The sequence below is a fragment of the Schistosoma haematobium genome, chromosome 5, assembly GCF_000699445.3.
Source record: "Schistosoma haematobium chromosome 5, whole genome shotgun sequence".
Taxonomy (NCBI): domain Eukaryota; kingdom Metazoa; phylum Platyhelminthes; class Trematoda; order Strigeidida; family Schistosomatidae; genus Schistosoma; species Schistosoma haematobium.
Genome location: NC_067200.1, coordinates 4223815 through 4251024, shown reverse-complemented (window position 1 = coordinate 4251024; position 27210 = coordinate 4223815). Strand labels below are relative to the sequence as shown.

The 27210-nt window shown below is 32.8% G+C and overlaps 1 protein-coding gene across 1 annotated transcript in view; it reads right to left on the bottom strand.

The window, feature by feature from the left end:
- Positions 1-27210, bottom strand: part of MS3_00011109 (uncharacterized protein) — a 37793-nt gene that overhangs the window by 2500 nt on the left and 8083 nt on the right. The window contains exon 2 of the mRNA XM_012939199.3: positions 225-420. Within this exon, the coding sequence (XP_012794653.3) occupies positions 225-420 (196 nt within the window). The remainder of the gene's footprint in view (positions 1-224; positions 421-27210) is intronic.

Sequence of the window (27210 nt, the reverse complement as noted above, 5' to 3'; positions counted from 1 at the left end):
AAACTCATTTCACTCGATACACTATTACAAATCAACAAATCGTTTGATTGCTGTTCATTCTTAGTATAAAGCTCATCGGTAGTGAATATATGTCCTCTCCTCCTCCATCATAAAAAGATTCCACGAACTTCAAGTCATAAACCACTTGGTTAACATTCAGTGGTACAATATTAACACTGATCAATATAAGAATTAATAATTATTATCATCAATATTATTCTTACCGATAATTTCCATGTTCAAACATTTCATCGGCATTCGTAGACAATGTCCAATAATTGCCTTTTCCTGGTCGACTTTTATCACGTGGTAATTTAATAAAACAATCATTTAAACTAAGATTATGTCTTATGGAATTTTGCCAACCTTGACGATTATCACGATAATATGGAAAATGTTCCATGATAAATCGATAAATTCCTAGAATAAATAATAAAGAATTGTGCAATTAAAAATCAATATATTACGAAATAAAATCAGCGAGAGAAAGATTTAAAGTAATGGAGTATTGGGGAGTTATTCTGTTTATTGTTTTTTTTCATTCCTCACATTAAACCTAACCGAACCTTGGGAGGTAACTTCATTTGCTTTACACTAGTTTCAATAACCCAATTATTCATGTCAATTTTACCCATATGCATGCCTTTTTAATAAAATGTTTATTATCAGAATGAGTTTTGTGGAAATTTTAGGAGTTAGACATTAACACCGTTGGATGCTGGCTCAGTGGTCTAGTGGTTGAGTGCTCGCGCGCGAAGCCAGTAGGTCCTGGGTTCGGGTCCCGCGGGAAGCGGGTTCGTGGATGCGCACTGCTGAGGAGTCCCATACTAGGACGAAACGGCCGTCCAGTGCTCCCAGGTTTTCTATGGTTGTCTAGCTTCGATTGACTCATGATTTTAACCTGTGAAAATGTTTATTATTAATCGAATTGTAATGATATCTTATAGCTGATTGAGAAAAATACTATCTAGGATTTAATACATTTCTTCAATATATCTTGGAAATCAGGATAGCTTGGTTAACTGTTTGGCCTACTATCGTACTGATCATCCGTGACCGTTCACTACTTCATCATAGATCGCATTGATAAATTATTGATCTCTCTTTAAAAGCACTTATCTTTCAAAACCAACAATCATGTACATGTCTAACCTAAATCAATTCGTAACTTAACATTGCCATCTTTTATTATCATTAATGATATCTTTCTGACGTTTGATATAGTCAAGTTTCAAATAATAATGACTTTTCACAAGAACTGAAATAATTTGCCGGATTACCTCACTAGAGTGAAAGAGTCATACATTGATTTAGTCTACAAAACTATAAACATTCAAGAATTGCTACAACACCCCCCCCCCGAAAAAAGTAATAAAACATTGTACTGACTACTTATATTTCATATACTTCAACCTTTTCTAAATTTTAAGTAAGAAATCTTATTTTACCAAGTACTTTTAAGTGTTTTCCTTTATACAATGAATATGACATCTATTATGATTAAGATAGTAACTTATTTATACTTTCCAACAACAACAAGAAGAAGAAAAAAAGAAGAAGTAAAGGTGACACCCATGTTTCATGAAAATGTTTCTTGTCAAACAAGGGTATTTTAGATTACTAGAAATATTTTGTTAAAAGCAGACTAAAATGAAAGTTGCTTCATTTCTGTTTGTTTGTTTGTTTTTTGTATTTTAGTTACAACTTGTGTACATGCCAATTTCACATGATATAATTTGAATATTAACAATAATAATAATGATTATTATTATTATAAGCAAAGATAGATGGTGGCTAGTAGTGGAATCCAGGACTCATGTTTCGTCCTATTCAAGATTCAACAGCTGGATGCACATGTATCTCAGGGTTGTTGTTCACTCTGTGACTCGAACCCAGTACCGTTCGTTTCAAACTCCATCTCGTTATCCACTTACCTAATTAGTCCTGATAGCCAAATAGGACAAAACGTATGTCCTGAATACCACTGCTAGCCACTATCCATCTTTGTATATAATACTTGTGAATTAAGACGATATAGAGGCATTACGCGCAAAATGCACATATACCAATAAGAGACTGATCAATTACAGTCCTAAACATCAATGGGGAGATTCAAGTAAAAACAATACCAAGTGTATTTCATGATTAATATTATTACATTATTCAGAGAAGTATGTTAAACATACTACTTATTTGTAAAAAATTGACAAAAATACACACACATATGCGTGTAAACACCTTAAGAATAGAAGAGTTGGGAATGAATTTGTCTCATAAATTTCAAGCATGTAAATGATGATGATGATGATGAAGGAATATTCACGAACGAAAAAGTTATTTCTTGAAGAAACCGATTTTCTATTTGGAGTCATTTTTTTTAATTCTTTCTTAATATTTGGTTAATATACTTACCCAATACTGTCATTATCTGTTGGGATCCGAGAAACATAATGAATGGTAACTTGGGATTCTTTTATGGACCAATACTAAACGTACATTTTTATTGTATAATTACCAAGTAACTAAACTATTCATATTCATGTCCCTCTTATTATGAGTTTTATTTTAACCTATAAACTATTATTATACGTTTTGCCATTCTTGAGTTATAACCAGTATATTGATTACTACCTCGCACATTCACAGCTACATCTGGCTAATTCTTGTACAAATGTTGTTTCATATTTGATTGGTACATTGTGGTCTGTTTGATCGACATATAAACTCAGTATGTTTGAAATATAATGATTCATATCTCAGAGGCTAAGACTTGTGTTCTGGACTTAACTGGCTGGGCTAGGCGGAAAGCGGGGCCAATCAGAACTTTAGGCTGTTCACACGTGTTTTACGCGTCTTTGATTCAATCGATAAGTCACTGCTCGCTCCATCGGCGGTCACAAGGTATAACATTATCTTTTTATATCATTACTGTTATTATTATCATTATTATCATTATCACGAATGACAAACTGACAATTACCATGTATTGTGAGTAAATGAATTGACCTATCAGAATGTGATTTCTTAACTTAATGACTAACAACAACAACAACAACTACTACTACTACTACTACTACTAGTTTTCACTTGTTATTACTGTCAATCTATATTGATGATTAACAAAGAGAGATGATACAATAAAGACGGTACTTATTGTGAAGATGTAAGAAATGGCGTCATTTAGTTTATTATTATTATTTTCTTTAGCCTACAAAACCATTAACATTTCATCTTATATATTTCAGATGATAAGAACAGCGCATGGAATTACACATTGGCATATACAAACTAACGATAATAATAATAATAATAATAATAATAATAATAATAATAATAATAATAATAATAATAATATTGGTAATAGTAATAGTAGTGATAATGATAATGATAATAATGACAGTAATAACATTAGTAACAATAGTAATAGTAATGATAATAATAGTAATAGTAATAATAAGCCATAATTTGTTTGTTTATTATAAATTCAAGTTCGGACATGTTGTAAATAGTGACGATGCTGATGCTGATGTTGATAATGATGCTGCTGCCGCTGATGATGATGGTGGTGGTGCTGATTAATTCTTGTTTAAACAATGAAAATATTTTACTGATTATATTTCTATATTTCCAGGATAAAATTTTGTCATTTTTGTCAATAATTTTATGATAAAATTTCATGTTATACATTGGCTTGGAATGGACAATCAAAGTTAGTAGTTCAATTGAATGATTTCTACTAAAAAAGACCCTGTCATAATAATAATAATAACAATAATAATAATAATAATAATAATAATAATAATAATAATAATAGGCAAATATGGATAGTGGCTAGCAGTGGAATCCAGGACGCGCGTTTCGTCCCATTTGGGACTCGTCAGCTGGATGTACCTGCATCTCAGAGTCGATGTTCACTCTGGGACTCGCACCCAGTACCATTTGCTTCAAACGCCATCGCGTTATCCACTTAGCTACTGAGTCCTGATAGCCGCTTGCTTGTGCAATGGGGTGAAGTTTAATTCATTTGGTATTGTTTTACTTGAATCGTCTCATTGATGTTTTAGGACTGAAATTGATCAGTCTCTTATTGGCATATATGCTAGCCACTATTCATCGTTGCTTATAATGCTTGTAAATTATGGCGATTTCGAGGCATACGCACAGTATGCACATATGCCAATAAGAGACTGATCAATTTCAGCCCTAAAACATCAACAGGAAGATTCAAGTGAAACAATACCAAGTGAATAATAATAATAGTAATAATGATAGGATGAAGTCATTCACAATAGTCTTGTAAGTCTATTATGCCTAGTACTTTTAGGTATTGTCTTATTTTGCTATATGTAAGAGACGAGATCGAACATCATAAAGGAAACTAGTGGGAATACGATAAATAACTTTAAATGACTTGTTTCTGTCCATTACATGACTGTGGAGTAAGCTATATTGGGCTCACCACCAGGTAACTGAACCAAAGAGTTAGTGAACACCTCCCTTCGTGGTTAGGAAAAGGTATTGTTTTGTTTGTTGAATAGGTGAATGATTTATGTTGATTTGTTATTGAGATTTTTGTGCAAGCCTTAACATTACATTTATTATATTTTTGGTTTATATTCAAAGTATTAGCTGCTTTAAGAGTGTATATTACTTGAATAGCATACATTTCAACTGTTTCACCGGTATTAGATCACTAATTAATTGAAATTAACGATACAAACTATTGTGATTTAGCTAAATAACCTAAAGATTTTGTTACCTAATAGTTGAATTCATCAGTCAGTTCAAGTTAGACCACCATGGAAAACCTGGAAGCACTGGATTGCTTTTCGTCCTAGTATGGAGTTCCTAAGCAGTGCTCAACCACGATACCACCCGCAAGGTTAGAACTCTTTTCTGATAATAATTATCATTTGTACACTAGTGATTGGCTTCAAGATGGATTTCATGGAGTTCTAGTGAGAAGCAATGGCCAGTGGAAATCAACCAGGTCTGTTGTGAGATAGTAACTCATTGAAGACATTGGTAGACAGTGGCGCAATTGGTTGAAGTTAGACATTAACACCATTGGATACAAGCCGGCTAAGTGGTCAAGATGTTAAGCGTTCGTGCGCGGGACTGAAATGTTCTTGTTTCGAATGTCGTGAGGAGTCCCATACTTGGGCGAGACAGCCATTGATTGCTTCCAGGTTTTCTATTGTCGTCTAGTTGCAATTGACTCATGAGCTTCACAAAACCCTCTTCTAATTATGTCATCATCAAGAGAAGCCATAGGCCAATTGTTCAATACATGAGGATACATGTTTTATCAAGAAATACGAAACTAGCATGAAAGAGCTATGATATGGAGAATCATTCAGAAGTAGCCTAATGAAAAGGTTAATTGGTGACAATTAGAGATCACTTAAAGGTCAAGTGCATCTCATTGGGTCAATGGATCAATTTCCTAAGGATAGAGCGGTATATATATATATATATATATATATATATATATATATATATACCAGTGTTCTTGCATTTTATTCGGTGTTCCAATACACTTTCTCGCTCATGTAGTCATCTGGGGAGGTTAACAAATAGTATACAGTATATCAGTATCAGATTTCGCATACCGCATGTCACAACAAACTATGTAATAGTTAATAAGTAACCGAAAATCAGTAACTAATCATATATATATATTGAAGTTATGGAGGAAATTAGAAGCACAGCTAGGTGTTTTCGACGTTGTTCAATCCTTTGAAGCAGATGATCTAACTATGAAACTTCTATTATCGTTCAGGACAACTTGATCGACAACTACTTCATGAAGAAGTGAGCTTTCTATTTATTCTGTATGTGTTACATTGATCATGCTGGTGACTATCACCCACAAGCTAACGTAATCAATTCATTTCATTTTCTATGTCAAGTGAAAGATGCAACAACGAACGAAACAGCAACATAGAATATCAGTAAGATGACTCAATATTTTATTACTAAAATCAATGTGCTTTATGTGTTCAATTATGTAAATATCAAAATTATGGATTGACGGAATTCTAATAATGCCAGAAGTGTGACATTCAGGTTGATAATCAGTCATTGAATACATCAGCATAAATCCATTTTATGGTTCCATACAGAAATGTAAAACAAACACATGGTTAGAGATCAACTGAACAAGAGAGTCAACAAAAATACAAGGACGAATGAAAATAATGAAAACTACGAAAGCAACCCAAACAAACACATAATCATCATAATGAACTGATTTACTAACTGTAAAGTACATGAAAAACTCAATTCTACATGATAAAAGCGCTAATGACGTTGTTCATGGTGACAAGGATAGTTTCATAATCAAATGAACTAAACCAGACAACCAACAAGAAAAACACGGAAACGTATTTAAATATACGTATTAAGTTTAAATCAGTCAGTCAGTTAGTTACACGGTTCAAATTGCCACACCTCATTATCATAGTAAGACGAACACCGGATCTATAGAAGTAGTTAACTCAATGGTATAATATATACAGGAAAATTTTCATATAAGGACATAGTACAGGAAGAAAGAATTAGTTCGTAGAAAGAAAGATATGAAGCGATTTTAATCTCATAGTTTAAGGGCAGATAAAGAGTGTATACACCTACACCATTGTGATTAATTGTGTGCCATTTCATCCACAGTCTCCAACCACTGGTTACGATAGTCATGTGGACCCCAACCGAGTAGTTTGCATCTGCCAACATGGCTAAAACTAGAAGTTAGTTTAAATGCATAAGTAGTAATGGATTTTTAAAAAAACTCTGGGTAAATTTTGTCTATAGTTGTTACTTCGTGATCATGACTACCGAACATGTTGTATGGGCTCGAACTAAGAATGTTGGAATTTCACAATCATTTTGATATCATTCAATCACTCAGTCAAATAAAACCTATTAGATATGAGTTAGCTTGAGTAGAAAATGTTATTGACCACATTTCCACTCAGCAATCTGTTAGAGTGACCGAATGCTCAGTGAGAAAATTCAAATTTCCAAGTTCGAATCCGTGTGAGTTTAGAAAATCTTTCCCAAACATTTTTTCTAAGAACTATTACGTTAAGTTTATCAATCAAACCATTAAAACTAAACAAACAATCAAAAAATCTCCTACAATAAAACTCAACATTTCATCCATAAAAAGGATAATATAGTACAACTTTTACAGAAAGCAATTTTTACGATACCTGAGAAAGATCATCATTTCTTACTTTAGGTTTGGGCTGTGTCTTCTAATTACATTTCAATCCACCACTTCAACATGTATTAGTGAATCGATCTGTGACTTTCTTACAATACTACAAACAATATCCTTAATCATATATGTATGTTTAGTGGTTAAGTAAATAAGATATACCGAGATGTCAAACTTGAATGAAATAGAGAAGGATTTCTCTGGATATCATGAGTCAATTAAAGCTAGACGACTATGAAAAACTTGAAAGCACTGGATGGCTGTTTCGTCCTAGTGTGATACTCTTCAGTAATACGTATCCACGATCCCACCTCGTGCGATTCGAATGAAAATTTTGCGAAGATTATTTTATTCTATAGATAATATTAATTGAATTACCGTTAGTTAAAAAGTCTATACAAAACCTGAGTTTGGTTCAACTTCTAATAGAAACATAGATAAGCATTGTCAAACAGTTCAATCCAAGAAAGAAACAGATATTAAAACTCCTCCTGGAGCCTCTCTAAAATTACTGCCAGTCTCAAGTCCGGATAAAGGAGGAAGGTTTAGCATGGGGTTAGCGACCCGATCTCTTAGGAAACTAACTCGTTAAACAAACGCTAAGTAACTAACTTTTAAAGATACTCTTATTAAGATCATTTCATAACGACTAACTTTCATAGATAGATCATGGTAATAATAATAATAATCAAATTGTCAACTACACAAAAGTGTATACACTTGTACTATTCTATTTGGCTATCAAAATAGAAATATTTCAATATTTATTAATATTAGTGCATATTAGAATTCGAAGAATTGTTTATGAAGTATAGGCTTATCTACAATTATGTACTTGTATTGTATATGTACATGTATTTGTATTACATGTAAATGATTGTGTAAACTAGTTAACTAATAATTAATTAAGATGATTGACATTCAAATCAATTATGGTTATTCTTCGAGTCAACTATATACATTCACTTAATTGTATATCATCTAAGAACTATGCAATAATATATATATATATATACATATACATGTAAGAATGTTTATTGTATTGTTGCTAACTGACTAACTGATTGTTTATTGTGTTACTGTGTTTAAAAATATTTTAATGAAAAATAATCTTAATTAAAGATTGAAGGATCCAGTTGTCAAGTGGTAATTAGATTGCTTAATCAAAAAGAAAGAAAAAAAACTGGAGACTAGTTTAATGAATTAACTATATATCATATCAGATTATAGACTGAAGTTAAAAAAAAAGATGAGGAGAAAATAGTGTTGTGTGAAAAAGTATCTATAATACTCTTATTGATTGTTTTACTCATTTCTTAACTCTTATAATCCCTTTAGACTTGTTATTATTCAATGATGGATAGTGGGTAGTAGTGAGATCCTATTTGGAGTTCTATTTGAAAGTTTCCAGTAGCTAAGTGGATAATGTGATAGCGTTTGAAGCGAACGGTATTGGGTTCGAGTCCTAGAGTGAACATCAACTCTGTGATACAGGCACATGCGACTGATGAGTCCGGAATATGACGAAACGCGCATCCTGAATTCTATTGCTAGCCACTATCCATCTTTGCTTAAAAAGTATGTGACTTAAGGCTATATCGAGGCAGTTCGCATAGGATGCCCATATACAAACATAAGACTGATTAATTGTAATCCTAAAGAACAATGGGAAGACAAAAGTAAACCACACCAAGTGAATTTGTTATTATTCAGTTTGATAGATAATAAACCAGTGATTACTCTCGCTTACTTACGCCTTTTACTCCTCGTGGAGGAGCATAGGACACCCATCAGCACTCTCCATCCAACCCTGTCATGGGCAATCATTCTCAATTCTTTCCAGTTGTTATTCATCCTTTTCATATCTGCTTCCATATTTTGACGTAATATGTTCATTGGCCTTCTGCTTTTTCACTTCGCTTAAGGATTCCAAGTTAGCGCTTGTTTCGTGATGCACTTTGATGATTTCCACAATGTATGTCATGTCTACTTCCAACGTATATTCCTAATTTCCTTATCAACTCGAAGCTATTTTGTCCTCTCCCACAGAAAGCTGTTGCTGATGGTATCCGGCAAACGGACATTGAGTATTTTGCATAGAAGACTATTTATAAATACTTGTACACTTTTGATGATGCTTGTGGTAGTTCTTGAAGTTTCAGCTCAGTATAGTAGAACTATCTTGATGTTCGTATTGAAGATTGTGATTTTGATATTGGTTGACAGACAGGTGTTTTGAGTTGCATATGTTCTTCAATTGTAAGAATGCTGTCCTTGCTTTTCCAACCCCCGCCTTCACGTCTGCGTCTGTGTCTAACTTTAACTACTGTAGTGATACTTTTACTAATTTCACAACTCTGCTATCAATGGATACCAGTTCCGTCTTAGAACGGAACTCTTTAACGGTGTTCATCTACGATCCTACTAACAGAGGAGCGAATCCAGGACACCCAGATCTCTTAGAAAACACTTATTCTTTAGATTACTAAATTAGTACATAATCCTTTACATTTCTAACCTTAATCAATTAATGATATCCTTCAATTATTTTCCAATCCAACTGTTGCGCAACAACCTCATACTTAAACGATACAATTGTTCAATGTTTCCAGCTCTGCAACAATTGTCTACAATAAGTTCATTTTGTCAATTATTCACTGATACTTATCTACACTTTTCTCATCTATTTTTTCCTAGCCAAATTATTTACTATAATCAGAGAGGGGTTTTGTGGATATTATTATAGTAATTTCAATAGTTGAATTCATGAGTTAATTGAAGCTAGACCGTCATGGAAAACCAGGAAGCACTGAATCACCGTTCCGTCTTAGTATGGGACTCCACGGAAGTTTGTATCCACAATCCCCCTCACGAGATTCAAAACCAGGACCTATCGGTCTCGAACGCGAACGCTTGACTTCTAGACCACTTAGCTGGCCGATATCCAACAGTATTAATGTCTAACTTTAACTAATTCACAAAAATGCTCCACCGTTCACCATTGTCTTCAATGAGTTACTATCTCACAACAGACCCAGTTGATCTCCACTGGTCACTGCTTCTCACTAGGACTCTAGGAAATACCTCTTAAAATCAGTCACTGGTGAGTATTTGCTGATTAATATCAGAAGGGGTTTTGTGAATATTATAGTAATTTCAGTAGTTGAGATCATGATTCAATTGAAGTTAAACCACCATGGAATATCTGGAAATACTAGATGGCTATTTCGTCCTATTATAGGACTTCTCAGCAGTGCATATCCAAGACTCATGATCTCAACTATTAAAATTACAGACTCGATTAAATTCATACTAGAACAAAATAGACGTCCAGTACTTCCAGGTTCTTCATGGTGGTCCAGCTTCAATAGACTCATGAATTCAACTATTAAATTACATTATTTATTAACAAAAAATACACCATTATAAAAGTTGATCGATATACATTTCTATGTAGATGGATACATTTCACCTTACAACTTTAATATTCGAAATAGTCAAATGAAACCAAACAAATAAAAAAACCCTTAACCAAAATGAGAAAAATAATAATAATACACATCAATATTCACAATTCATTGATCACTGGGTGGTGATCAATCTCATGCTTGTCTAGTCCTTATTAGTGCAGATCGAATGCTATCGATCATGTTGCAATGTGGCCACCAGTCTAGGTGACTCGACACTGCTGGGTGACACGAGATCGAATCCGCCAGGGAGCACCAGTTCCCTCAAGATTACAGGTACACCTTGCTGACGAGTGCCAAGTAGCACGAAACCCGTGTCCAGGGTTTCCTGTTGACTACCTCCAACCACCATCTAATCTCACACATCAATATTACCCGTATTCATTTAACTATTCATGAAATGATTCACTTTGAGTATGTAAATGAAATCTTATTCAAAGCAAAAACGAATCTACACTATTAAAACAAACAATTCCTATGGATCTATTTATTCAAAGGTGTTATTATTATCATTGTCACTGTTACTGTTATCTATAATGTTAATAATGATGAATATAAACAGATAGATAGACAAACAGACAGACAGATATAAATGGATAGATAGGCAGACATGTGCAAAGAAACGTTGTTTTTTTCACTGAAAGATTTCTAATCTTATTTAAAGAATAAAAATAAATAAAACAATATGAACATGGTAAACATGGTAACAAACAGACTATACATAGTGATTAATTAATTAATGTCCTTGTGAAAAACAAAAAAAAATATTAAGAAGCAAATTATCATAGTAACTATGATCAGATCATGATTCTATTGTTGATCGGTGTATTTTTTTTATATGAAATGAATGTATATTAATTGTATAGATGCTTTATGTTTATTTAGTCGTCAAGGTTCGAAATGAATCCTATGACCCATATATTGACTTTTAGGAAAGCTAGTGAAAATATATTTTGATCCTATGATAGTGCATATACTAGGGTGGAAAGCCGACCTGCACCTCTTAGTGATGCCCTGAAGTGTTGTGAACCCTGTCTATGAGATTACGTGGATAGCTAAGTAGAGATCGAGGTGATCATACAATCTATCTTAAGACGTGATTGAGAAGCTCGAAAGGTTGTACTAGAGAAAAAATTTCCATCTGATGCTTGACTAGATTCAATCTGGAAAGACCCGTTAGGTTTGGGGGTAGAGGATCAGAGAGACCATATATTGTGCCGTAACTATTGAGCGGGGGTCAACATTAAACTCGCCTGTGGTATGAGCGTGACAAGAGCGTACCGTCAAATGAGGACTTACCACTTGATTGATTTGATTAATTTCTATTGGTACCGCTAGGCTTCGGTCTGGGGTGAATCGCATCTATACATATGTATGTACTATGCAGTGTACAGATGTCGGTCTATGCACTCTATAAACAATTGTGACCCGAATTTGTGTCAGTAACACGTCTCATATTGCTGCATTTATTAGAGCTCTAAACACTTTCAGGTTGTTACAAAGTTTCTGAATATGGTGGGAAAGTATAAGCTATAAAATATACGTTCATACGACAGAAATAGAATTCCCTACATACATACTAAATAAAGCCCATTTACTTTGCTTTCTTCAGTGCTCCAGTTTCGCACTCTATGTAAAAGCTCTTGGTTTTTCCTGAAGGGTCTACTAACTTCTCCTGCTTAGCTGGGAAAGATTAATTAACAGCAGAACACATATATATCCAGAGCTTTAAATATGATTAAGTTTACGGTCAAAGAAATTTATTTCATCAGTATGAGGTTAAATAGGTTGCTGAATTTCATTGAGACAGGAACTAATTAAGGTTAGACAACCATTGAATACCTTGATGCATTGGACAGAAGTTTCATCTTAGCATAGGACTTCTCATTCCTTACAATCAATAATCGAAAACAACACCTTCGGTACCGCTCATGAACTCTGAACCTCCAGACCACCTAGGAATTCTTTCCTAGGATGAGACTGCCATCCAGTTCTCCCAGATTTTAAATGATTCTCTTGGTGAGATCTGTTAATGACTTCAAAGAAATATAATTTGCATTGTTAAATAATAATTCAAAGAAAGTCTCTATATGAGAAATAATGTCGTTATTCATTACCGTAAGTTTTGTACAACGGAAATAATCCCTGCGTCACTTATGCAAAATAACAGTAAATCTATCCTAAAAATACATTCAAATTGTAATTAGTCAACAATTATGCACTCATTAATGCTTTTCAATAGTCATCATTTTCAATGACGAAACTTGTTAAAGGGTAGACAAGGGGGACAATGTGTCTATAAGTGAACTATTTCTCTTTGAGACTTCCATTATTTAGCATCGTGATAAATTATAAGCCATTCTGAATATCGAGTGAGTACACACAGTTAATATTTATATTTATATTCGATTCAAACGAGTTTAAAACGGGATTGTTGATTACGGCATTCATACAATTGGAAAAAACGTGGCGAGAACGTTTGACTGAGCCGCCGTAACTTAATTTGTATGATCTACACCCCATATTATTACCTATCTTTGTTCCTTAAGATGTGTATTAATAATAATGAGTCTATGTCAGCTAGACCACCATTGGCTCCAAGATGATTTCCTGAATTTCTCTTGAGAAGCCATGATCAGTGGAGTCCAATGCATGTCGGGTAGAGACATATATCTACCTTAGACAATGGATGAATGATCGTGCAACCATTCATGGATCGATTCGAGTTAGACATTACTCCAGCCGGCTCAGTGGTCTAGAGGTTAAGTATTTGTGCTTGAGACCGAAAGTCCTGGGTTCGCACCCCGCATGTGCGATTGTGGATGCGCACTGCTGAGGAGTCCCGTACTAGGACGAAAAAGTCGTTCAGTGCTTCCAGGTTTTCAATGGTGGTCTAGCTGACAGTGACTCATGAAATCAACTACTGAAATCATTAATATCTCAATTAAAAAAGTTTTATCAGGATAGTGAGCTTGTGACGATAATTGAACATTATTGACCATTGAAGTTTAACCGTGTCCGCTGTAAAGCAATTATTAAGCCACCAATGGAGTTGTATGATGAATAAGGAATATCACAAACTGACTAAAGTTACGAACCTACACCAGTGGATGCCAGTCCAGTAGTCGAAATGTTAAGCACTTGCTCAAGACCTGAGTTTACCAGGTAGAATACATGGTGGGATTGGAGGTGCTCGCATCTGAGTAGTTCCATACTATGAAGAAATGAATATCCTAGTTTTCACTGGTTGTCTAGTTTAAGTTAGTTTTTCATCTGAATACATTTTTACTAAGGAATCAAATATGAAATATTTCAAAAATAGTTTACTTCCACAGATCAACTTTGTTTAAACAATTATCGCCAACAATTCCTAATGTAAACTACATATTCAAAATGAAACAGCTCCCACACAAATACACACACCATTCATAAAGATAAACTCATGCATATTTTTCCCTCCTCTAATTTGCATATGTAATTGTAATCAGAGAAGAGATTTTTGTGGATGTTATAGTAATTTAATAGTTGGATTCATGAGTCAATTGAAGCTAGATTACTATGGAAAACCTGGAAGCAATGAACGACCGTATCATCCTAGAATTGGACTCCTCAGCAGTGCTCATCCACGACCTCCCCCCTCACGAGATTTTAACCCAGGACATACTAGTGTCGTGCACAAACGTTTAACATCTAGACCACTAAACCAGCTGGCATCCGATTGTGTTAATGTCTAACTTTGTAAATTGATCGTGGATGAGCACTGCTGAAGAGACGAAACGGCCGTCCAATGCTTCCAGGTTTTCCATAGTAATCTAGCTTCAATTGACTCATAACTTCAACTATTAAATATGTCAGAATGGGTTTTGTGAAGATTTTTAGAAATTTCACAGATTGAAATCATGAGTCAGTTGAAGCTAGACCACCATTGAAAACCTGGAAGCACTGGACGGCCGTTTCGTCCTGGTATGGGACTCCTCAGCAGTGCGCATCCACGATCCCGCACCACGCAGGGCTCGAACCCAGGACCTACTGGCTTTGCGCGCGAGCACTTAACCACTAGACCACTGAGCCGGCATCCAACAGTGTTAATGTCTAACTTCAACCAATCCACGAAGTTGCGCCACCGTACACCATTGTCTTCAGTGAGTTCCTATCTCACAACAGACCTGGTTGAACTCCACTGGTAACGGCTTCTCACTAGAACTCCAGGAGTTTTTCCTGAAGTCAGTCACTAATGAGCAGTTGATTATTATTATTATCAAAATGGGTTTTGTGGAGAATTTTAGAAATTTCACAAATTGAAATCATGAATCAGTTGAAGCTAGTAATTATATTTTACTAAATCATATACACCAAAATTGTAAATTTCTACTAAACATATCACTACTACTTATTTCTACTCACTTGTATTTATATTACTTATCTATGTACATATTTGACAGTTTAGAAAGAAACAAAAAATAGCATACAATTCCAAGTGACACATAGAAAAATAAATAAATAAACATGTTCTATATTTGTTTAAATGAACAAATAATATAAATTTGTTTATTTATATTTGTAGGCGTACTATTTATTTATTCAATAGTCTAAAGTACACAGATGGATTTTAATGTTGATTCTTTCACTCTTTATTTGTTATTATTATTCTTATTATCTGTTATTCGAATGTATACGAGAGTGAGAAAGAGAAAGAGAAGAAGGAGAAGGAGGAGGAGGAGGGGAGAGTGAGAGAAAGAGAGCAGGAGTATGTGAGTACATTGTCGTTTTTAGATTTTTTTGTTTATATATTGTATTGAGCGCGCGTGTGTGCGTGCGTACCTGCTCAATTGCATGTACGCACACATATGAAAGAGATTCCATTGAAGGGGAATAGAGAAAGAAAACTATCATTTATACATATATATGATCAGTGTTGAGTTGTCTTTTTTTTCTATGGGGTATTCTTTTGTTGTTAGAAGGAAAATCGAAAAAACAAACCACATTTTTCATGTGGGACACAATATGAAAAACAATAATGATAAGATGAATAATGTGTCTAAATTGAAATGGTCTCCTTCAGTTTACCTCTCGCTCTCTCAGTCAGTCAGTCATTCAGTATGTGTGTGTGTGTGTGTACATTTATTGTACAGTACAATTTGTTTATTTACACAAACTGATATCTATCGTAGTTAATTATTAATTTAAGAAAGAAAACTATATTTACATATCACTTGACACCAAATAAAGAGATTATTCATGAATTTTGGACCAATATACTTTGTGATTCTACTTAATATTTTAGTTACAATCAATATGGATGAATTGATCACCATGATTGAACAAAACAGTTTTGATATTATGGTATACACAATCAATAATATCAGATGATTGGATACAACAAAGTTACTCTCTCTCTCTCACACACACACATGAACGAGTCCGAGACTTATTGAGAAGGCATACTTTTTGAAGTGATTGAAATTACATAGTGTGAAATCTTAGTGAAATCATCTATTCATTTCAATTAATTAATAAAATTTTAGTGTAAGTGATTGATAGAGAATGTTGAATACTAAAGTTTACATTGTAAACCGATCTTAATTTGAGAAATCCATTGAAGATCCAAATTTAATGAAGAGTTGTATCGTTTCAATATTGCGATGCTTAATAATGTACATGTATGACATCAATTGTTAGTCACTGGCAACCATGGGACTGTATCTCTTGACGTTGCTCTACTGTCTTGTGGATTAAACCTTTAGGTTAAAGACTCCAGGAGTGACCCCCTAAGAAAATCATCTAGTTCGGTTTGGCCACCTTGTTAATATCCCAGCCCTCATACAAATCGAATGATTTATGTGACGCATATCTATTTGATACCTCTTTGTACCAATGTTTATATGTTTAAATACATTAAAATAAATAAACCATATCCAACTAATAACCCATTAATATTTACATCGGCAGCCATCTAGCATTCAGTTGGTAACTACTCAATATATTTCATGTTATACTGTAACCAAATAACATCAGTTCAAATCACTGAATGTTACTTCTTATTCCATTGATAACACTGAAGGTTTTGTTTTTCTCCTCAAAACAGACACACTACTAATTAAATGATCATGTGCTACTAAATAAAAAAAATTTATTTTCTTTCTTCATCATCTATACTACTATTAATATACTTATCTTTTTTCTGTATGAAATGATAGTAGTCTCAACTTTCATGATGATCATTTCAATATTGACTATGAATACAATAATAACATAAGTGATTAATTATAATCTATATTATGATTATTACTTCATATCATAAACAGATATGTATCCATATCCATATCATAGAAACAAAAAATATTATTATTATTTTTTTTTTCTTTTTCTTTAGAATAATCATAATTATTTGATAGATTTCAATCATCGAAAATGAATTTGTAGAAGTGGTGGTGATGGTGGTGTCTGTGGGTAAGGGGTGAGTGTGTGTGTGTGGGTGGGTGGGTGGGTAGAGGGGAGTATGTGGTAGTTTGTTGTTGTTGTTTTTTTTGCACTTCAAATTACAATTATTTTTTCTCTATAAATAATGGCTGTGTATTTTTTTGTTGTTTTTGTTGTTTAATTGACAAGAGAACTAGAATAATCGTCAACTTGTAAAAGATCCAAAATACATTTTATCTATATTTATATAGATAGATAGATGTCAGAAAAGAATTCAATCATTAAAGAATGACTGAATGTGTTTTTTTTTCTTTTCTCTCTCTCCCTCTCCCTCTCCCTCTCTCTCTCTCTGTGTCTGTCTCCCCCTGCATTCATCATGTCATTGTGGGCGACAAGATTAAAAATTGTATTATTATTATTATTATTTTTAATATTTAGATGTCAATTAAATTTGTACTAACTAGTTAATTATGCTTAATTTTAGAATGATAGTTTGACTGAATCATTCATGAATAGTAATTGTGTAAGTATAATTAAACTTTAATTATTTGTATGATTTTATATTATATCTTCAATGGAATATCTGGAGAAGTTGAATGAAACATGTTCAACTAGCATAGAATGTATTAGTTCTTTCAAGATTATAAAGATATACTGTTGACTAGTACTTTAGCCAAGTTCATTCAATTTATCTAATTTGTATCATTATTTCTAGTCTGATTATCTCTACTATCAATTGCTATATATGAAATTTTTTGTAAATACTAAATAATTGTTATATGAAATATACAACTGAAGAGTCCTATAATAGGACGAAACGGTTGTCCAATGCTTCTAGGTTTTCCATAGTGGTCTAGCTTCAATTGATTAATGATCTCAACAAATCAAAGTTTTAGAAACATTATAACGTAACAAACTAAGGTAAAATAATCGTTCATTTCCATAAAGAACACCATTTTCCACAAGATTTCAGTCATACTATGATGATGATGATGATGATGATGATGATGATGATGATGATGATGATGATGATGATGATGATGATGAATGGAAGATAGCAAAGCCCAAGTTTAGATACTAGCTTCCAAAAACTATCCAACATCTCATCTTTGTTTTGTCAACATGTACACAATATTTTTAAGGCAAATTTCAAAAAGTCTGATAAATAAACCCAAAGATTTTGGTACAATAAATACGAAAAGCTAGTGTTAGCAATGGTATGTAGGGACAATCGTTTAAATTTCTCATTCAGTATGAATAAATATTGTACCATGATAATGTAATGAGAATGACTTTATCATACTGCATAAGTGAAATAACCACTAAACGCCAAACCAGTGTTTGAGTATTCGACATGAGACTTGAAATTCTTGGGTTCCACTCCCATTAATGTCATGGGTGCACATTATTGAATAATCATACACAGGGACGAGAGAACCTTCTATTGTTTCATAGTTTTCAGGCATAACCGAAACGATATAAATATAACGGTAAACTGATGACCATAAAACAAAGGACTAAAAGTTTATTTCGAAATTTGCCTTATCGAATTTTAGTCAGTCACTTATCATCAACATAGAGTCTAGCATCAGGTTTTCATTAGTGCGTATTAATAAAACAAAATTAAATTAACTAGTTCACTGAAAAATCATGATGAGGAATGCTAAACATCTAGAATATAATTCGGAAAAATAAAGTGGGAAGGTATGTTTATGAAATTTTAATAGTTGAGATCAAGGGTTAATTGAAGTTAGACCACCGTGGAAAACCTGGAAGCACTGGACGTCCGTTACACCCTATTGTGCAACTCCTCAGCAGTCCACATTCACGATCTCATCTCGCGAGATTTGAACCCAGAATCTCTCGGTCTCGCGCCCGAACGCTTAACCTATAGACCACTGAGCCGGCATTCAATGGTGCTAATGTTTAACTTTAACTAATCTACGAATGATGAATAGATTTTATATCCATTCCATTAACTAAAATGTGCTTAAATCAATCTCACTGTATATTTCAATATAGAAACCTTGAAATAATTGTTAAGAAGCCAAAATGAAAAAATGTTATCTTATTCGTTTTATTGTTTGAAGTCAATTTTTATCAGGAACTGACATTCATGCTAACGAATTATTTAAAGCTAAAGATTCAATGGATAGACTACTTCATTTGAGATTTATAAACTTATTATTAATTTACTCACATAGGCTATAAATTTCCTAATAGATGGATGCCGACTGTCTCAGTAGTCTAAAGGTTAAGCGTTCGTGCGCGAGACTGAAATGTTCTAGGTTCGAATCTCGCGAAGCGGGACCGTGGAGGCGCACTGCTGAAGGGTTTCATATTAGGGTGAAACAGCTATTCAGTGCTTTTGGGTTTTCCATGGTAATCTAGCTTCAATTGACTCATAAATTCATTTATTAAATTAATAGAATCTTAACAAAACACCTCTCAGATGAAATACTATCGAATCACTAAGAATCAATGATATTTTCAAGCAAAGATGAATAGTGGCTTGTTTCATTCCGTTTGGGACTCTTCAGCTAGATGCACCTGCATCCCAGACTTGATGTTCACTCCGGAACTCGAACCCAATATCATTTGCTTCATACGCCATCGAGTTCTCCACTTAACTACCAAATCCTTATAGCCACCTGATTGTGCAAGGGGGTGAAGTTTAAATTCACTTGATGTTCTCATTCTTATTTAGGACTGAAATTGATCAGTCTCTTATTGGCCTATGTACATCCTCTGACGATTACCTTTGCTTAAACACCTTGTGACTTAAGGCTATATCGAGACAATCCAAACAGGATGCATATATATTCTAACATGAGATTTCAACCAGTATGTCGAGCTAATATTAATAACTCGATCAAATCATGAAAAGATTCTTTACGTAGGAAAATTTTTTAATCACATTTGATTGTTTATCGTTTTGTTTGTCTGTTTGTTTGTTTGTTTGTCGGCTGTTCTTTTTTCCTCTTAAATGTTTATAGCTTGTTTACTCTAATGTTCATGTAACTTACTAATCATATGATCAATGAAACTGAATGAAGATTGGCATTAAAGAAACAAAAAATCAGTAAATAGACAGATTGAATGACAAATTGAGAAGAAGAAAAAAAAAGAAGAAACATATTAACTTTTGCTGGTACATGACAACATGTTGACAGTACTAACTAGACTATCTATATACGTATATATATATATATGCAAATCATTATTCATCGGCTCCATTATCATCAGTCTAAGAAATAAATAAATAAATAAATAAATACCAAATGTCTAGATAAGTTATTGAAGAGGCTGTACTCTTCTCTCTAGTTTCTTCTTTTTTCTTTTTCATTCGGTAACCATTTCTCTTTGTTGTCATTTATAATTGAAGTAAATTAATAGATAATAAATTAGTGATTAAATAGTTTTTTTTTTTGAGAAATATCAAAAATAAAGATGGTCAAATAGACAGATATATGAATTGATAGATAGATAGATAGATAGAAAGACAGACACATACAGAGTGACAGGTGGATAGATAGATAGACAGACAGACAAACACCGAAAAACTTTTTCATCTTTTATAAAAACTTTTTTTTTTAAAAACTTTCTATATTGTGTTTATTGTAACTATGGTATATGGTAATGGATGTATATTACCAAACTAACACAGATTACTTAATTCATGATAGATAGATAGATAGAAGACGACTAGAATATGATTCATGTTTAATACAATGTCGTTGTGATTAGAATGATAAATGAGTTTAGCATAAACTAAGTACTGATTACAATGTTAAACATTTGCTAGAAATCATTGAATTTCATGTTTGATTATTATTGAATATTATTAGATAAGTATAATTAGTGTAAGTTAAGATAATAGTGAAATGATGTGTTTGGTTTAGCATTAAAGTATTCAGTAGTGTATATCCAATAATTTAAATAAAGAGCTAAGTTCATAAAAATGCTTTATCTATTAAGCCCACTACATCAGATGCCTTGGTACGGCTAAGAATGTGGAGAGTGTCAGCTCTCCTTCGACAAATGCTCTAACATGGCCACATGCATACAACTACTGTCAGGGAAGTACAACTCAATGCCTTCTCACGGCATTACTGTTGTTTACGAAATTGAGAGGACGAAATGCGAATATCCGTTACTTTAACCGCGTTGGTAGACACTGAGAGTCCAATCAGAGAAGTTGGAATACCACTATTCTAAATCAATGGTGTACATTGGCTCCAGTATCCTGAAGGAATAAATGGCGTATGAACAAATCATTGGTCACCGACTACAATGGGATTGTATCTATTGACGTTGCTCTACCGTTTTGTGGATTAGACCTTTGGGTCAAAAGCTCGGAGTGTGAACCTTTAAGAAATCCACCTAGTTCGGTTTGGGCTCCCAGGCAGTATTCTAACCCTCACACAAACGGAGTGATTTATGTGACGCATATCTATTTGATGCCTCCTTGTACCAATGTTTATGTGTTTAAATAAATAAATAAATAATAAAATTACCTACTAAGCAATTTATACCACGTAACTATCTAGTAAAAACAATAAACAAACAAGTTAGAAATAAAAACTATATGTTCATGAGTGATTTAAACTGACAGATAATCTCAAAGTTCTAGTGAGAAACTATAATCAATAGAACTAGACCACATCTATTATGAGAAAGTTATTCACTAACGACAATGGATATTAATTAAGCAATATAGTGAATTGATCAGAGTTAAATATGTACATTATTGAATTCTATTCAATAGTCTAGATGTTGAGCTTTCTCATCTAGACTTGAAGGTTGTGAGTTCAACCGACCATGTGATTGTGAATTGATTACTACAGAGGAGTTCCATATTACAATGAAACAATTGTATAATGCCTTCTAGTTTCACTCTACGATTACATACTTACTTACGCCTATTACTCCCAATGGAGCATAGGCCACCGACCAGCATTTTCCAACCCACTTTGCCCTGGGCCTTCCTCTCTAATCCTATCCAATTGTTGTTCATCTTTCTCATGTCTATCTCCAGTTTTTTAAGTAATGTGTTCTTTATTGTTCCTCTTCCCTTTTGGCCTTGAGGATTCGATGTGGGGCTTGCCTTACGACACAGTTGGGTGCTTTCCTCAATGTGTGTCCTATCCACTTCCAACGCTTCTTCCTAATTTCTTCCTCCACTAGAATCTGATTTGTTCTCTTCCATAGTAGGTTATTGCTGACAGTGTCTAACCAACAGGTCTCAAGTATTTTGTTTAGGCAGTTCACTCTATGATATTAACTAAAAAATATTCTGGTGTTTAAGCTTATTTTAATCATATATACATTACAAATTCACATACACATAATAATTGGATAAACTTATTCCTGAAGGAGTTTGTGGAGATTTTAGAAATTTCACAGATTGAAATCATGGGTCAATTGAAGCTATACCACTATGGAAACGTGGATGCACTGGACGGCCGCTTCGTCCTAGTATGGGACTCCTCAGCAGTGCGCATCCACGGTCCCGCACCCCACGAAACTCAAACCCAGGACCTATCAGTCTCGCGCACGAGCGCTTAACCAACTAGACCACTGAGCCGGCTGGTATCCAGTGATGTTAATGTCTAACTTCAACCAATCCACGAAGTTGCGCTACCGTATACCATTGTCTTCAGTGAGCTGATATCTCACAACAGACCTGGTTGAACTCCACTGGTAACGGCTTTTCACTAGAACTCCAGGAACTGCCTCTTGAAGTCAGTCACTAGTGAGCAAATGATTATTATAAGAATGGGTTAACTGTATCTACTCAAACAGTATTCAACTATTTAAATTACTAAAATCTCCACAAAACCCCTTCTCATTGCTGAGGAGTCCCATACTAGGACGAAACGGTCGTCCAGTGCTTCCAAGTTTTCCACGGTGGTCTAGCTTCATTTGACCCATGATTTCAATCTGTGAAACTTATTTCTCTCTGAGTTTACATTCATTCAATTCAGCATAATTAAACCATTTAAATTCAATAAACTTTTCATAAGACCATTTCTAAAATGATGATTAAAAGAAAAAAGTTTTTTTTTAAAAAAAATGTCTATAATTAGTCAGGTCTAATGAATTTCTTTATATACACAAATAAGAAACAATCATCATATCAACAACATAAATCAAAGTAAACAAATTACAAACATGAACGGATAAGTAAACAAACTAAAGTAAATAAACAGACATAAATAAATAAATAAATAAACAACTAAGTAAATAAATAGGTAAACAAATCAACCTACATCTCAATCCGATTGGATGAGATAAAAACAAACAAACAAACAAACAAACAAACAAACCAAATAATAATCATTCACATTTGTGTTTGTCTCGGAAACTGTTTATTTACTTTTCATTACCAGATTGTTTATTTATTTATTTATTTATTTATTTTCTTCTCTATATTCATCTGTTTACATTGTCTTCAGCCCCCCACCCCACTTCTTTAGAACAATCTCTATACATAAATGTATATTGTATTTAATTTTATTTCACTACTACTACTATTTATGTATATTTATAGACTTGTTTAATTGTTTGTTTGCATTGTGTTTTACAAGTGTGTGTGTGTGATGCGTGTGTGTATGTCTATGTGTGCATGTGTGCGTGTGAACGGTGTATCATATAACTGATGAGCAGTTCATTTATTTAGACAATTAAATACATGTAAAATGGTAGAATATCTTAAAAGAAGTAGATAACAGAATTAGTGATTTAAAGGTTAAATGTGTGTATACATGAGAGAGTTCGATTCCTGGATGAGAGTTTATGAGTGTACAATTTTGCAAAGATTCATATTAAAAACAAGTTACAGATTAGTGCTTTCTGATTCTCATTGATGGTCTAGATGTGTTTAGTTTGTGATAGATAGATAGATAGATAGATAGATAGATAGATAGATAGATAGATAGATAGATAGATAGATAGATAGATAGATAGATAGATAGATAGATAGATAGATAGATAGATAGATAGATAGATAGATAGATAGATAGATAGATAGATAGATAGATAGATAGATAGATAGATAGATAGATAGATAGATAGATAGATAGATAGATAGATAGATAGATAGATAGATAGATAGATAGATAGATAGATAGATAGATAGATAGATAGATAGATAGATAGATAGATAGATAGATAGATAGATAGATAGATAGATAGATAGATAGATAGATAGATAGATAGATAGATAGATAGATAGATAGATAGATAGATAGATAGATAGATAGATAGATAGATAGATAGATAGATAGATAGATAGATAGATAGATAGATAGATAGATAGATAGATAGATAGATAGATAGATAGATAGATAGATAGATAGATAGATAGATAGATAGATAGATAGATAGATAGATAGATAGATAGATAGATAGATAGATAGATAGATAGATAGATAGATAGATAGATAGATAGATAGATAGATAGATAGATAGATAGATAGATAGATAGATAGATAGATAGATAGATAGATAGATAGATAGATAGATAGATAGATAGATAGATAGATAGATAGATAGATAGATAGATAGATAGATAGATAGATAGATAGATAGATAGATAGATAGATAGATAGATAGATAGATAGATAGATAGATAGATAGATAGATAGATAGATAGATAGATAGATAGATAGATAGATAGATAGATAGATAGATAGATAGATAGATAGATAGATAGATAGATAGATAGATAGATAGATAGATAGATAGATAGATAGATAGATAGATAGATAGATAGATAGATAGATAGATAGATAGATAGATAGATAGATAGATAGATAGATAGATAGATAGATAGATAGATAGATAGATAGATAGATAGATAGATAGATAGATAGATAGATAGATAGATAGATAGATAGATAGATAGATAGATAGATAGATAGATAGATAGATAGATAGATAGATAGATAGATAGATAGATAGATAGATAGATAGATAGATAGATAGATAGATAGATAGATAGATAGATAGATAGATAGATAGATAGATAGATAGATAGATAGATAGATAGATAGATAGATAGATAGATAGATAGATAGATAGATAGATAGATAGATAGATAGATAGATAGATAGATAGATAGATAGATAGATAGATAGATAGATAGATAGATAGATAGATAGATAGATAGATAGATAGATAGATAGATAGATAGATAGATAGATAGATAGATAGATAGATAGATAGATAGATAGATAGATAGATAGATAGATAGATAGATAGATAGATAGATAGATAGATAGATAGATAGATAGATAGATAGATAGATAGATAGATAGATAGATAGATAGATAGATAGATAGATAGATAGATAGATAGATAGATAGATAGATAGATAGATAGATAGATAGATAGATAGATAGATAGATAGATAGATAGATAGATAGATAGATAGATAGATAGATAGATAGATAGATAGATAGATAGATAGATAGATAGATAGATAGATAGATAGATAGATAGATAGATAGATAGATAGATAGATAGATAGATAGATAGATAGATAGATAGATAGATAGATAGATAGATAGATAGATAGATAGATAGATAGATAGATAGATAGATAGATAGATAGATAGATAGATAGATAGATAGATAGATAGATAGATAGATAGATAGATAGATAGATAGATAGATAGATAGATAGATAGATAGATAGATAGATAGATAGATAGATAGATAGATAGATAGATAGATAGATAGATAGATAGATAGATAGATAGATAGATAGATAGATAGATAGATAGATAGATAGATAGATAGATAGATAGATAGATAGATAGATAGATAGATAGATAGATAGATAGATAGATAGATAGATAGATAGATAGATAGATAGATAGATAGATAGATAGATAGATAGATGAATGAATTCTACGGAAGAAATTTACAAGATTGTAGTAACTTGATCATAATTATTTGGAAAATATTAATCTCTAACTGTTTCTCTGATATGTCAAGGCAACTGAAGATAAATCATGCTTAAATGTTATGACAGAATTGTTATGATTCACATGAACTATGTATCACTAATTCTGACAAATGTATTAACTTCTACAAGATTTCAAATCTATGTTTCTGAACTGTCTCTTTTAATTCATTGAAAAGTTCTTTCTACAACTGTTTACTTGAAAAATTTAAGATAGAATATATACTAACCTAATCGATCGATCATCTTAGCGCATATCGATTAGTGTATATAATTTCACATCATAATTCCTAGCTGACACCGCACTAATTCCTTTAAGAAATAACTTAAACATTCGAGTGATACCAGTCAGTCAGTCTATCTGTCAGTCAGTCAGTCAGTCAGTCAGTCAGTCAGTCAGTCTGTCTGTCTGTCTGTCTGTCCGTCTGTCTGTCTGTTATCTGTCTGTCTGTCTGTCTATCAGCCAACTCTTCATCGTACTGAGCTACTAGATTATTATTATTATTATTATTATTATTATTATTCACAGTCGAAATATAAAAACAGATACTTTATACTAAACAAGACCGGAAAAACTACACCGTACCTCCAATTAAACAAACAAAAAAGTAAATAAAACTAAATTCTGATAATTAAAAAAAAGATTAAGGCTGATCTTTTAAGTCTATAAACAATTGACCATGGTATTTTTATTAGAAGGGGTTTGTGTAGATATTATAATAATTTCAAACGTTGAGATCATGAGTCAATTAAAGCTAGACAACAATGGAAAACCTGTGAGCACTGAGATGGCCGACTCCTCAGCAATGCATATCCACGATCCCGCTTCGTGAGATTCCATCCCAGAACCTATCAATCGTGCACTCGAACGCTTAACCACTAGATCACTTAGCCGGTCAGTATTTAGTGGTGTTCATGTTTAACTTCAACCAATTCATAATGCACACAGCTGAAGATTCCCATATTAGGACGAAACTACCATTTAATGCTTTCATTAGTTCTATAATGATCTAACTTCAATTGATACATGACTTCAACTATTGAAATAATAAAATATATTGTACATTCTAATTAATAAAGAAAAATTGTCTGTAATTCCATTTTATATTGTGTCTAATTATTATTATTAT